The sequence below is a fragment of the Cyprinus carpio genome, chromosome B3, assembly GCF_018340385.1.
Source record: "Cyprinus carpio isolate SPL01 chromosome B3, ASM1834038v1, whole genome shotgun sequence".
Lineage (NCBI taxonomy): Eukaryota > Metazoa > Chordata > Actinopteri > Cypriniformes > Cyprinidae > Cyprinus > Cyprinus carpio.
This window is the reverse complement of record NC_056599.1, coordinates 26134055-26149492: the sequence shown is the minus strand read 5'-3', so window position 1 is coordinate 26149492 and position 15438 is coordinate 26134055. Positions and strand designations below refer to the sequence as shown.

The window sequence follows — 15438 nt, the reverse complement described above, 5'->3', positions numbered from 1 at the left end:
TACTTTTCTATAATTGACTATTTTACTGAATCTAATTAGCTTTTCTATAACATACATATAATTTTATTTTGTTTTATATTTATCTTAGGGATCGTTCACCCAAATTGAGTAAATGGCGATGTTAAATTTGGGGAAACGGTACCTTTAAACATTCTCTCCCAGTATCCTACAACTGATAAAGCCCATTAGATAAGTGATTTTCCAACAAAAAGTTTAGCAATTACAAGCAAATGTGTGGTGTAACCATTGCAGAGATATTCATTCATAATATTTTGGTTCTACTGGAATCTAACACATCATTCATGTAATCACAGGTGACACCTACATAGTTTTAATATTTCTCAAATTATTTGTAAAGACTCATATCAAGGCAGACCACCTGGATATTCATATGCTAATAATGTGTGTGTGTGTGTGTCTGTTCACAAGTGAAATTAAATAGTTTACTCATTTTACTCACTCCCACACTCACCCACTAATGACTCACTCCTTTACACACACTCACAATTCATGTTGATACAACACAGAAGAGGTTTGCGTTGTAATTTGTCATATTCATTACTATATTCAGTGTATGTCAATGTGTATTTTTATATTTTGGTAGCATTGTTTTCAAGAACAAAAAGCATGGATTATAATCCCCCTCCCCCATCTACTTAGTGGCTGAATTAATGAATCAGTATAGCCTATTTAAAATGCCGAAGGCCCTAAGTGATCACAGGAGGGTCCTTGGAACTGAGGATGGGTGACCTTTGTTCAATTAGTGATCTGACTGATAAATTAATTGAGAAATAATATAATGCATTTCAGGAAATAAAAATTGCATGAAAGAGTGAACATAGCGATTACACCGTGTTTTCAAAAACCGCTGCTGCTGCTATTTCAATATTGATGCATTTTCATACTGATTTGACACACATTGCACCTTATATCTTGCCGATCAAAGAAATAATGATGTGGTTTTTGAAAGTGATAACTGTGTCTGTAATCATCTGAACAGGACCTGTATATTCATTCATGAGACATTCATTGGGGTGTGAAGGTGACCAGGGTCTTTCGATTACACTCTGTGCACCTTAATGGTTTATTGATTAAATACAAAATAATTAAGAGCCACACAGTCAGTGAAATGAATGGACTGGAGTCTATTGGGCTTGAGGACAGCTCCCCAGAACAAATTACAAACCGAAAGCTCTTCATCTACTTCATTAACAGAGTCAAATGTGTTTGAAGTATTTACTGCCTGCAGTCTCTTACACCAGGGAAATGGATCCCAGCAGGTTACAATTTCAAAGAAGCTTTATTGACATGATAAACATGGATTTACAATAGTAAAGCATTGATACATATGACATTTGTAGGCTATGCATACACGTACAACGTTCGAAGTGGAATCAAATCAAAGAGTTTTGTGTGAGGATTGATGAGTCAACTTAATATATCCATCTTCTGATTAGTTTTCCATCACTTTCTGTACAGCTTATACTTGACTCTGTTGATTGATTTTTAGTGGAAGTTTAGATTTTTTATAAATATAGTAATAATATATTATACTATATTTATATTATACTATATTTATAAATATATATATAATATATATATATATATATATATATATATATATATACTGTACACACACACACAATTTAGCCCAGTAGTATTGAATTCAGCTACATTTTCCATTTCATGTTTTATTTTAGATAAACCCGTCCCCTTGACACAAAAACAAAACAAACTGTCATTTGTTGGTCAGACAGTCACTTCCTGCCTAAGTGGGTGATTATTATCATGTGTTTTTGTCAAAGAAAGTCTTTGTAGTGGTATGAAAAGTGGAAAGTGAAAGAGTATCTATAATGTGTGTGTAATTAGGTTGTGATTCCAAGACGTGTAGTTCTGTTTCCACCTCATTTTGTGTGCAGTAGGAGCACAGACTGTCTTCTTTTAAGGCAAGACCCTTGTTTTTTCATGCAATGGTTAGGCTATTTTGCTTCCATAATATGTCCTCTTTCAGACTAGTGGGAAAAAAACCATCTAAAATACACATTTAAGTGTCTATGTTTTTACACCTCACCTGGATGCATCTGTATTTTAAATAACGGTACATGTCTTTAAAGATTTACATACATTAGTTAAAAATAAGTGAAAATTTTAGTAATTTTTTTTTTTACCTGCTACACCTGTGGTGTCTTGACTTAATTCCAAGGCTATGTATCCAATCCGCATTTTTTGTAAAGTGAAAGTATTTTTAAATTTTTTTTGTTTGTTTTTTTTTTTATTATATGAACTGAACTAAAGGCTCTAAGTAATTGCCCAAATAAACATGGAACAGAGTGGATGGAGATCAGAGGAGAGTTAAAATGAGAGTCCTGAGTAGTTTCATATAGTGTCTTGAGCTCACAAGTGTTTCCAGAGATTCTGGTCTGATGGAGCTAACAGTTAGTTGTCTGTGTGCCTGTCCATGTGCTCAAACTGGGGATAGGGATCCTTGGCAGTGACTTTAAGCATATGAAAAAAATGAATCATCTCTCTCTCTCTCTCTTTTTTTTCTTTGGGATGTAATGGAGGGTGTGCAGAGAAAAAAAAACATTCCATCAGTTTGCTCTCTCGCTGATTACACTTCTCTGAAAAGGAAGCTGAGAAATGACATGGGAGTGAAGGAGAGTGAAGACTGGAGGAAAGTTGGAAGGAAAAGATGAAGGAATGCCAGACAGGATGCATATATTTTCTGTGGTCTCAACAAATGTTGTTTTTTATTTTCTGTAAAAGAATTTAAAGCCAACAATAGATTTACCAGTCTTGCTAACTAAATAAATAATTTGGGATAAAATTTGTTTTTTATTAATCAGTATCAGTTTTGATTTAATAGTGCAAAAATGTTTTATAATATTTTGTAATTCCTATTTTTTTATTTATATATACTTATGTATACTTATATAACTTTGTCGTCATCAAATACTCAAAGAGTAATCTTTATAAACATTGGTATTTACTTAAAGGGTTAAATGTAATCTTGGCTAATCTCAAAATGAATATCTATTTCTCATAATGTGCATTATAATGTTGCGATGCCTATGTTTTCAGTGTTTTATTTTTCCTTTATTTAGACAAAATAATAGTATAGAAATTTAATATTATCCATTCACTGGTTGGCAGCCATAACATTTCGAACAATTATCAGTTTATATTGGCATCAGCCAGAGTTTTAATACTGGTCAATGCAGTCTTTTCCTCTAAGCTTTATTACAGCATAGAACAATAGTATACCTGTATGACCATGTTGAATTTAAAAGGAAGAATGTAGATGGAACAGAATAGTACAAATAATAAAAGCAACAACCAAGACAGCGGGTTTATGGATGCATAACAAGCATAGTTTCACATATAACATCCTTTAGTTTCCAAAAATGCTTTCAGATGTGAAGAAGATAACTTCCAACCATTTAACTGAGAGCTTTTAAATCAGACCAGTATAACACCTTGTTCAACCTAGAGAGTGTTGGACTTCAGCTTCTATTGTCTTTGTCTTGTTCTTTCACTTTTCCCTCAATCCATTAAATTGAATCTTTTCACAGTCCCTCAAAAGGCTCCATTCAACTCTAAATTTGAAAGTCCCTACTGTTTGAAAGCATGATGTGCTCTTTACTGCCAGTTACCATGGAAACCAGGTAATTCAAATAGAAACTGTGGATTGGGTTTGAAAGCCAAGACTGATTGGATATGCTTTGATTTTGGTGACATTGTGTTTGTATGTTGTGTACATGTGTGTCAGTAAGGTGGCAGGTGGAAATACAATAAGTGTGTGTGTGTGTGTGTGTGTGTGTGTGTGTGTGTGTGTGTGTGTGTGTGTGTGTGTGTGTGTGTGTGTAGTTATTCTGTTTCGTCCTGCTCCACAGGGTGGGACTCTGGTTTTATTTTGGTTGGCCACTTGCTGCTGGTTGATCAGAGCATCAGAGTAGAGAAAAGGATCAGTGAAGCTCTAAGTGTGTTTACAAGAGCATCCATCAGCCATGTGCTGAAAGCAATAAATGGGCACACAAATACCAGCTACGATGTTCTACCTCTATCCAAACGCATTAAAATATCTATCCCCAAAAGATGTACATGTTTCAAAACCACATTCTTTTAAAAATCCATAAAAAATATATATAAACACAGTAAAAGAAAATTGATTTTTTACAGGTGTGTTTACCTATATTTTGAATTTTGCACTTCATGGCGTTGTGTTTTAGGGTTAATGGAAATTTCTGTAAAAGTAACAGATAATGCACTGGTAATGAGCTGCCAGTACCTTTTCTGTTATTTTACAGATTTATTTCATATGTATGTACATTGATTTGTGTGTGTATATTCTCATTTGTTTATAAACAGGGCGATAGATTTGCCCAGTTATGATTTATCCAGTTATCCAATCAGCAAAATGTACAATATATATGCATGATGAAATTTAAATTTCATGTTGTATAGGTTTAAGAAAGAAAACATAAGTCAACCAAGACCTACAATTTAGCATGGACGCCTGAAATAATTTTATAGTGCTCTGAATCTATTCAGCTATTTCTGCAAAGGCAAAGATAAATCCTTACCTCGTGGGTGTCTCTGAAAGTTCTTGAAAGCCAGATGAGCTCTGATAAGATCAGTTAATTAGCCAATCAATAACAATTTCAGAATGCATTGTTTAAGAGTAGGCCCACCCACGATATTAAGATTAGAAATTAATCATGGTTAGCAGACCTCAACAAAATGGTCAGATTCTAATTAATGACAACACTGACATGTTGGTGATTATAGCAGTCGTGACATCTATCATTTTCAGCAGCTCACTTTGAAACTGTTGTCACTGTGGTCATTAAACACGGACAAAGCAGTGGCACACATGCAGATCATTGCAGCAGTTGGTGCAAGGGAAGCCCTTTATAGATGTGTGGGGATAGTTTATGAAATCGACACACTCTTCGGGCTTATCTTGCTGTCCTTGAGGTGGGAGCTTTGAGGAAACGCTGCCGTACCGACGCCAGGCGCATTAGGGTGTGTTGCTAGGGCTTACAATAAATGCATAGCATAATTTACGACTGCCAACCGGTCAGCATGTGGGATGTTTGGCACAGACAACTCCTCTCAGGAGGATGTGTCATTCTGAAGTAGTGACACATTTGATGGGTCATAATTTATAGTCCTGCCTTGTTTATTTATTTACCTATTTATTTGGCTAATTCAGTCTTCAATCTTTAAAAGTTACAATTGTGAAACATAAAAATCATCAGTACAAAAATACTTTGGTAAAGCTTATTTTAAATCTTAGGGTAGCACTATATTTCAGTTTAGACCAGAATGAGGAAGTACCGAGACTTGCTACTGCGAATACATCCACAACATGCTGCTGAATATATGGTGCATGCCATTATAAAGACTGTACTATATACCTCAAACATGGCTTAGCCATTATAAATGTATTATTAATCAAAAAACTATATGGTCTTGTTCTTCATAGTTACTAATGTTTTTGCCTCCATTGAGTGAAATAAAGGTGACAGATCACTTGAGATGTTATAATTCCCGACTATCGTGTGAGCAACAGTTGATGGTGAAAATGGATGGAATAATTAAACTCACCAACTTGAATATTACCACATTACGTCCTGGTTGAAGTTATCACTCAGAGTATTTAAAATTACAAGTAATGAGGCCTTCATGATGCCTGCGGAGAATGGGAATGTGACATCGGCAACACAATGCATCCTGGGACTTTAGGTGACCGACACTACAGTAGAGACTGGGTAATAGTGGGGATATATGCTAAAATTCATATTATACAGTTAAAAACACATAAGAATGGAGAACGCTTACTGTGTTATGAACTGCCATATCTGCTCTCATGACAGCCATTACGAAAAAGTAGTATACTTCAAGTTTATTTTATTATACTTAAGTAAAGTTTAAGTATATTTTTAAGTATACTTTATGTAGCAAGTATACAAATATCAAGTCAAGTCAAGTCAAGTCTGCTTTATTGTCAATTCTTCCACATGTACAGTACATACATACAGAGAATCGAAATTGCGTTACTCTCAGACGCCCGGTGCATACAGATAACACTAACATATCAGTGTTCTAGTAGTATACTTGTAAGTGTACTCTTTCAATACTCCTTGGGACTAAATTGGCCCACTTTCTAGTATATAAAAGTATACTTTTAAGTATACTTTAAGTATAACAGTAGCAAACTGAGTACACGACTAGTTTACCTCTATGTTTGTACTGCAATTATACTAAAAGTGAACTTATAGGTATACTGATAGTTTACTAATTAAATACTTTGTACACTTTGAAGTATAGTCTCAGTAAACTACTAGTTTAGTAGTTTTATACTGCAAGTATACTCATACTGTAAGTTTTCTTTAAGTGAACTTTTCATCATACTTTAAGTATACTACTATGTCCCTATTTAGGTTTTAATTTGTATATAGTTTGTTATATGAATATCTGAACTTACTAAACATCCAAAGAAAGAACAGGGCATCTGCTTGTAAACAAATACATTTTATTCTAGCTTCATGCAGTCTTTTTTTAAACACTTTAATGTGGGTAAGTTTCATAAACAAAATAAAGCAATAACATTTTGAACAAAAAGCTGAAAAAAGACTATGAATTGGATTCAGAATGATAATCAAAACATGGATGGAGTCGATCAACACCTCAAAGCTTGACTGTAATTATTACCTCTTCATCGGTCGACATTTTATTCCATAACGTTACAGTTTTGATGCTGTTTCATGTCAGATTACTGTCTTAGATTACATGTGTTAGTATCTGTTGTTTCTTTTTCTTCTTCACTTGTGTTTTTTTGGAAATTCTGTACAGAAGATGTGTACTAGTGCCCTCTACCGTATAACAATGAAAACACGGATTCTAGGAGCACACGTATAGTTAAAATATATTTAGACTTTTTGTAAGTAAAAGTCAAGTATACTTAAATGCCATTTCATGTATGAGAAATACATAAAGCCCATTTCAGAGAAGTACATAAAAAGTAAACTAAAAGCATACTTTCCTATTTTTAGTTTAAAAGAAGTATACTGATAGCACACTTGAATAAACTTCTTTTTCGTAAGGGAGGAGTGGGAAAGGGATCTGAAATGAAGCTCAATTTTCTTCTTTTCAGCTTAGAAAAAAAACACAGTGGTGCCTGTGAAAGTATAGCTCAATGAAAATAAACAACTTGACCAAAATTGGCCTTTGTCGTTTGTATTTATTATTTATCACAGATTCATAATTTCCAATCCGCTTGAATTTGTAAGTGCTCATGCCATGAGTAATGTGCGAAAACAGGTTTGTAAATGTTATATGTGATATACAGTAGCTCGTTACGATCACTCTCCGTGTTCATAAAGCAACGCTTCTTTGATTCATGGTTCAGAAACTCTTGGTGTATTTGTTCCATTTAAGTCCAGTAAAACTTTTTAAGTGTCACATACAATTCATTTCAGAGCTGCATTACAGAGGGCCGTACTGTTATTTTATCCCTTAATGCTTTAACATTAAGAAATTAGGGTGATTATGATGATTTGTGTTGATCAGCTGGCTGAGATCAAGCTTTATTGTGTTTACTATTTTATCTGGAAGATATATCAGAGCAGCTTCTTTATTAAAAACTGCAAAAGAGCAGTCAGTTTGGTCCTGTATGTGGTATGATAGAAGGCGGCCGTATGATTTCTATAAGTGTGTACCGTGGTGTGTAGACTATGTGTCCTGGCCACACGACAGAGAGCTAATGAACCCAAGGGATTCAAATATTAGTCTGTGTATTCTAAGCAAACAGCAAGCAGCTGTTAAAAAATATTAATGCAAATATGGATGGCTTTTCCTCTGGTGTTTTGTTTTTGTAAATAAATGCTGCTACCCCAAAAGAATTTTCACAACTACCCAGAATGCAGTACGCAAAGACACAGATTCCCATTTTCTATACTTAATTCAGGTGCTCTCTAAATTATTGTAGCTAAATGCAGTTACCGCCTTAGAAGTTGCACATGAACCCCCCCAACCCCAATTACACACCAAATCATTAACAATACAATATAGCATATTGTGATTTTTACATGGAGGAAATTGAATGGAGTGACAAACCCTCGCTGTTCTCCCTGACCACTACTTGAACTTGACATAATTACATCCACAGAATCGACGTGTCTTCCGACAAGCGCGTGAAGGCTGCTTTATTGACTAATGGCCAAAAAAAAAAAAAAAAAGCATTAGGTGATCATAATAATATCCAAGCATTCGTTTAAAACGCTTAAACTTAAGACTTATAGGCCTACAGTATATAACCTTTTTTCATAGTATATTAATGTGTACAAATAATCTATACAGAGTAACTGTGGCTTTGGTAAATTAGCTACATAAGCCTTTATTTCAGAAACATAAACAGGAACATGAATTTTTAATGGACACAAAAACTCCTCCTCATTTTAGAAGACCTGCAAATACCACTGCACCAGTTGCAAATCTTGTGTGATAGTTTTTAATAAAGAATGAGAGTCTGGAAAGTTCCTCTGAAGAGAGCGTTCGCGCGCGCCGCTAGTGTGATTGACACGAGCTTTGCTGGAGAGAGCCGTGGGTTTGTGACGCACCGGTGACCACTGAGCTGCGCGAGGTGCTCAGGATCAGTTCAGTTCAGCGCGGAAACACCGGAGAGCGACAAGTAGCCTACGCCAGTAATGTTGGGCTCAGAGGACCACGGAGAGACTCGCAAACGAAACATTACCGGTAAGCGCTCCTTTCATTCAGCACACTTCCATTATGACTGTCGGTTTAGATTGAAACGGCAGGTGTTAGACCAAACCGAAAGAAGGATAAGTTTGGATGCGCGAGTGACATGCTGTCAGACGAACAGATGATTTATATCTGTGTTATCAAATACCGGCTGAAATTAATTTATCTCGCGGGAATGTTGAAACGGCGTATAAAAGTATGCCGGAGATATTGTAGAGGGAATTATTTAGAATTTTAAACCTTTTTTTTTTTTTGGTCGTTTTTCGTCGAGCTCTCTCATAAAGCATTACTGTTAAGTCATGTTTACTTTGCTGTCAAAATAGGCAATATTGCTCTGGCATCCTGAAAATGGATGAAACTTCAGTCAAATGCCGCGTGAGAGCTCATCGCGTCAGACGAGCAGTATTACCCCGTCATGATGAAATGTGCCTTGACATTTATCATATTTTTCAGTTCACTGATTTTAGTACAAGCAGAAGGCTCTTGGTTACCCCATCATAACTTGTAAAAGTATAACCTGATATTTTTTTAATGATAAATTCTGTGACCATTGTATATTAGCTGGATTGTGTGTTTTAATGAAAACATTTAGGGTAAGGTAAAGTAAAAAAAAACAGCAAACACATTCTTCTATTCCACTCCTTAAGTTTGGCATATTAGTTTGTTCGCAGTGCTGCAAATCTGACATACATGACATGCTACTAAAGATCACCCACCAGCAGTTTAAACAGTTATCTTAAAAATTACAACATGATTATTTCATCAGGCACTGTATAAATGTGCTGAAAACAGGAGTTCCACTTCTTGTCCTGTTTGAAATACACCATGGCTGTGAGATGGAGCTAACCCACACCCCTACCTCAACCCCTAAAACACACATTATAGGAGGACAGTGTGTGGGTAGGTCATTCTAGAAAAAAGTCAGGTTCATCGCTTCGGTCTGAACTATTGCTTGCATGTTTTCATTCTTAATTTGGGTTGAGTTGGCATCCGGTAGATACACAGGATTGTCTGCTTTCTAGCAGCAAAAGAAGAGAGATTTTGATATGATCTTTTTCTTGTTCGCTTATTTGATTTATATGTGTATCTGATGTCATTTTTGAGGTCCGAATTACAGTATGCTTGATATTATTCAGATGAATAAGTTGGGCTTAGAAATGTTCACTTTCAGAGAGATACCTATGCCTTAATGTATCCCCTTTACATTTCAAATCTTTCCTTCGCTTAAAATTTTTAATCATAATTTGAAATCGCTGAACACCAATTTTCCACATTTCATAGGAGGACAGTGAAAGCTCGTTCTGCATCGCATAGCAGGTGTGCGGATCAGAGATGCTCATCTGTCTCTAGAGGCAATATGAGAGATGATGCATAGACTCAGCCAGTCTATTTGTCCACTCTGACGGGTCTGATATTGACAAATGAAGACCATTTTAAAATGTATTCAATGCCTTACTTTTTTCTTTATTGCTTTCCCCCCCTTTTTCATTATGTGCAAAACAAATGTGAAGGTTAAAATGTATTGCAATGTATGTCATGGGTGTGGTAAAAATAAAGGCCTTTTTGAAAAGCTTTGTTACATATCAGGAAGGAAACTGCTTACAGTTTAAAGCAATGCTTGGCCTATTTGAAGCACAGACTTTTTGAAGAACACAATAACTCTAAATAACATAAAACACCTCTTCTCCTCGAGCTGTGTGACTCCTTGTGAATGCCACATTGTGATCTAAGAGAGGAAGTGCTTGATTCTATAGGCCCAAGGCCATTGCTTCAAGGTGAACACTAAGAGGATGATTAAGGATCTTTGCTCCGCATTAAAGTGGAGCATATCACCTCAAATAATCTATGTGTAATTTACTCATGAGGTTTTATTATATAGATTCTCAAAGTTTTATTTAAACAAACCACTTTCCCACTCCACGGCGAGGGATGTTGGTCTTGACGTACTGTGTTCTTCTTGTGTTCTGAACTGGGGCTGCGGCCGGCGGCACAAACAGATAAATCACACCGGGAAGAAATGCTCTCAGCTGGGCCAGGATGATGTTGACGCCCTGCCTCTTTTGCAGTGTTCGTGCCTCTGTGCACCTTGCTTTCTCCTCTTCTGCAAATTCCGTCTTGCTACCTCAGTTATGAAATAGGACTGATTTATAAATACAAATAAACTTTTAGAGGCACTGATTTGTTGGCAGTGGGTTATAAATGTCCAATTTCCAATTAGTACTGTATACAGATCACACAAGTGATGCTGTGTAGAGAATGCCAGCTATTAGGATATGGCGTGAAGAGGCAGCCGTTGATTCTCTTGGCAGACCAGGCTCGAGGAAAGGTTTGATTTTCTCATATTCTCTTTCAATCAGTGTATAACACTGGAGATTTGATAGCGGACTCATATATTTTGGCAATATATCATTGGTATGCTTATTTATGTTTAGACATTCTGCCTGCATCTCTTTTTAAAAGATTTAGATGAAGTACATCTATCATTATCTTCATTCAGGTAATCACATACATGTACATGCCTCAACATACTGTAAATTTTGTTCCTCTATTCTTTTGTTACTTTTATGTTAATATAAATGGCTAATATTTAAGTACTGTTTTTTTTCCTAAATAAAGTGCTAAATTACTAAAGTACCAACAATACAAACATAACACTCAAAACCAAAATGAATCATTTTAACTCTTTCCCCGCCAAAGACGGGTTTTTACGGCTTTTTGTGTTTTCACTGTTATACACTCAGGGGCGCTATTACACAACTTCTGAATGAGTACAAAACCTCCCGAACAAAAACACACGCGAACAGGATGGAGAAACAAGCGATCTTTCATGTAAACAGATGCATATTAAAAATAATGCGATCATAAGTAATAGACAGCATACAAATGAAAACTGCATAAAGTAACGGAGTAAAATGTTGATCCAGGAAGTGGAATATGGCTGTGCAAGCTGTGTTGATGGAAGTGATTTACTAGATTTATGCTTTGATAATCGTACTGAATATTATCCAGATGTAGTTTTTGATAAAAATGTGATTTTCTCACCGTTTTGCTCAAAACTATAAATTTTTATGAAACCTACTTATATTCAAGTGTTGATAAAAAAAGAATGCTTTAAGCTACAATAAAACAGAATTTTTGTTTAAAAGTAGGGGCTCTGATCTTTATTTTGGTGTATTGCATATTCAAATATTCATACAGCAAAATATACTGGAAGCCATCAAATTTTAGTGAAAATCATCAAAATCGCTGGCGGTGGTTGGCAACTTTTTTCAAAAATGCTGGCGGGGAAAGAGTTAAATGCTGCATGGAAATTTATGCGTTATAACATTGTACATTATATTATGTACTGTATGAAAATATTAATTTACATTTTGGTAAAGTTTACATTTAACAGTGTTATTTAATTTTTAAGATTTATTTTCACTGAGTGATAAATGACAGCAAAGAAAATGTAAAATTAAGGAAAAAGAGCATGCACAGTTGAATACTGGATTAAATATTGGTCAGTATATTTCCAACAATCAATAAAAAAAAAAAATCAGAAATATATTTTTATATTCATTCGTACAAGCATGAAGAATAATTTTACTATTTTTGTTAGCTTATTTGATTGAGCAAAGATTAATCAACTAGTTTATACCAGTTTTTTTAGTCCAACATCTACTCTGGGAAAGTTGCCAGTTTCACTGCATGAGTATTTACCTTCTCAGCAGGTATGAAAACAGTGTTGAATGTGATATCTATGAATGAGCTGCTCTTTCTGAAGCCATTCAACTTCTAATTACAGTGCAGTTCCTGTGTCAAATGTTGTTTTTGGCCAAAGTGGGAGAGACCATGAAACAAAGATCTAAAAAGCTAAAAAGTTTCAAGAACTTGTAATGATGTATATTTTTCACATTTTATTTAATATTACCTTTTCAGAAGAATCACGAATGTTGTTTGGTTAGTTATATTCTACCAGCAGGACTCGTGTTGGTGGCGAGTGAATGCAAATTGTCCGCTGGCAGCAGCAAAATGACAGTTTGTTTGAGGATCTTTAAAATGGAAACTACTTCATGACTGACTGAGAATGAATGAATGATGTGTTAGAGACTTCCTGGTAGAATTAACACGTAAGCTTCCATTTCTACTTGCACACATGAGGGACTAATAAGAACTTTGACTACAACCCAATACTAGTGTGTGTGTATGTGTGTGTTTAGTTGTGTGGATCTGTTTCCAGGCTTTGAAGGGCATGAGGGTGATGACACCTGTTGGATAATAGCTGCACTGGAATGTAAACTGTTGGGCAGAATGCTTCACTTTTTATATATAGGATTTTCTCTCTGTGTCATTCACTCTTCTCAGCTGATCGCTCTCTCTTAATCATTCATTACCTCTTCAATCATTCTATTTTCATGGCAGTGAGTGAGCTGGTGATGGAGGGAGACAAGAGGTGTGAAACAAAGCGAGAGAATTAAAATATTTGCAATACAAATGTAGGTTTACAGCACAGAGTATAGCAACAAATTTAATTTTTACATTTTATGTTTAGTCATTTGACAGAGCGACAAAAAAATACAAACAATACAAGCAATTAATAATAAGATTCAACAATATTTGCCAAGTTTTAAGCATGCCAAGTTTTAAGCATAAGAGTACACAAACTAAAAGAAAAAATCAAAAAGTCATATAAACAGTACACATGACATTTAAATGATTCTAAAGGTCAGTTAAAGGGGTCATATGACATTGCTAAAAAGAACATTATTTTATGAATTTTGTGTAATGCAATCTGTTTATGCGGTTTAAGTTTAAAAAAACCACATTATTTTCCATATAATTGTAAATTATTGTTTTATACATTATTGTTTCTCCTCTATGACCCACCTTTCTGAAACGCGTCGATTTTTACAAAGCTCATCATTCTGAAAAGTGATGTGTGCTTTGATTGGCCAGTTATCCAGTGCGTTGTGATTGGCCGAATGCCTCAAGCGTGTAACAGAAATGTTACTCCCCTTAACATACAGTGATGCCGTCTCTCAGGCCAGCAGCACGAGACTCTGCTCGTGCACATCCCATCATCAGTTGTCTTTTAGCAGTTCAATGTACTGTTAGAAGTAACTGAATAACTCGGGAAATTGGTTTATTTTACGTCAGAGTGAGTGTAAGGCACGTTTATAAACCAAATAACTTAAGTAATTTGTGGATTAGTGCATACTGGAGACGCAAACCATTTCAAACAATTCAGTTCGATTTGGTGAACTGGTTCAACCGGTTCAATAAGAAGATCCGGTTAAATAGAAAGATTAATTCGCGATCCAGCCATCACTAGACGAGACAAAAACAATAAAACCCATTACAAACGAGGCATTTGTTGCATCCAGTGGGGACTACTGATTATAATGACTTATACTGTCTTTTTACGCGTTGTGTTGCGTATCGCACCGTGTAAACATTAAACCATGTCTGCATTTGTGATTGGAGAAACAACAAACAACAAGCCTACTCTACTGCTCAAAACTCGTGTTTGAATCATCATTGGCAAATTATTTAAATATAAAAAACATACTTACAGGCTGTGAGTCAGAAGCGCCAGACTGTCCTTGCAAAGTTTGAACTGCCCTATTTTACAGAAACAGCCATTGTACCACAGACGCATTGCAGGCTACTGGTTCAGGAAACAGTCCTCATCCTCCATAAAATGTGTTGCACACATCTGAATATTTGGGTTGGACTGTTCTGGAACAGTGTTGAAATACAACTTAACCACTGATTTCTAGTCGTGTCCTCTTTTGGAAGGCCAAACAATGTAGTTTCTCTTTCACAATGAAACACAGAGCGTCTCTACAACATGGCAGCGGCAGCAACAGAGAGAATAAAAGTTATACCTTCTTTCTTTGCGTGAACATTTGGTCGGTATTACGCAAATATTTCCACATAGTGACGTAGACATGTGGGGGCGTGTTAGAACAAGCTGTTTTAGGGGCGTGTGGTTGACTCTTAACTTTTATAAAGAATATCTCTTTGGATTTGAGACTTTAGTCTTTGCAACTTTACAGATCTTCTTTACGCACCAAGAGCTTGTAACACTCCAAAGAGAAAGGAAAAAATTAAATTGCTTCATATGACCCCTTTAAAATGGTTCTAGACAGTTTTTTTTCAAAGGGTTGAAAATGGTCTGGACAGTTCTTGGTCTAAATAAACTGGACAGACTTTACAGATGGACTTCTAGGAGGAAAAAGAATGAACACTCCAAAAGTATAGGGCATGGTCCTTTTAAAAACTTTTAATAATATGCCATTGCATCATTCAGACTTTATGATTATTTTTATTTATTTATTTTTTTAATTTAAGCACTTAAAATAGCATCAATAAATGTACTCAGCTGTTTGCCAGCTAAACTGAGAATTTTAGGCAGGCAGTTTATTGGACAGCGTGGACTCTCCTGTTTATATGAGCTGACAGTGACAATATGTCATAACTAGGCATGACATGATAACTTCTTTTTTCTTTTTTAATTGTCCTAACCAGCCATAACAAGCAGTTGTTTTCTTTTCTTTTTATTTGTGACTTCATGTTCAGTAGCTCTGCTTACAGTGAAATATCATTAAAAATCCCCCTCCAGATACCTGAATGTTAAAAATAGGCTCTTATTGGCTGCTGTTGTGCTTCGTCACAGCGTATTCTCTT

At 35.5% G+C, this 15438-nt stretch overlaps 1 protein-coding gene across 5 annotated transcripts in view; it reads left to right on the top strand.

Annotated features, from left to right (window-relative positions):
- The first annotated feature begins 8577 nt into the window (after window positions 1–8577).
- The window catches only part of LOC109055398 (zinc finger protein 385D-like), a 97306-nt gene continuing 90445 nt past the window's right edge, over window positions 8578–15438 (top strand). Inside the window, exon 1 of one of the 5 annotated variants that reach the window (XM_042720459.1) lies at window positions 8578–8760. In XM_042720459.1, the coding sequence (XP_042576393.1) occupies window positions 8712–8760 (49 nt within the window). In that variant the 5' untranslated portion in view covers window positions 8578–8711. The remainder of the gene's footprint in view (window positions 8761–15438) is intronic. The other 4 variants (XM_042720464.1, XM_042720460.1, XM_042720462.1 and 1 more) reach the window with 4 other exon arrangements.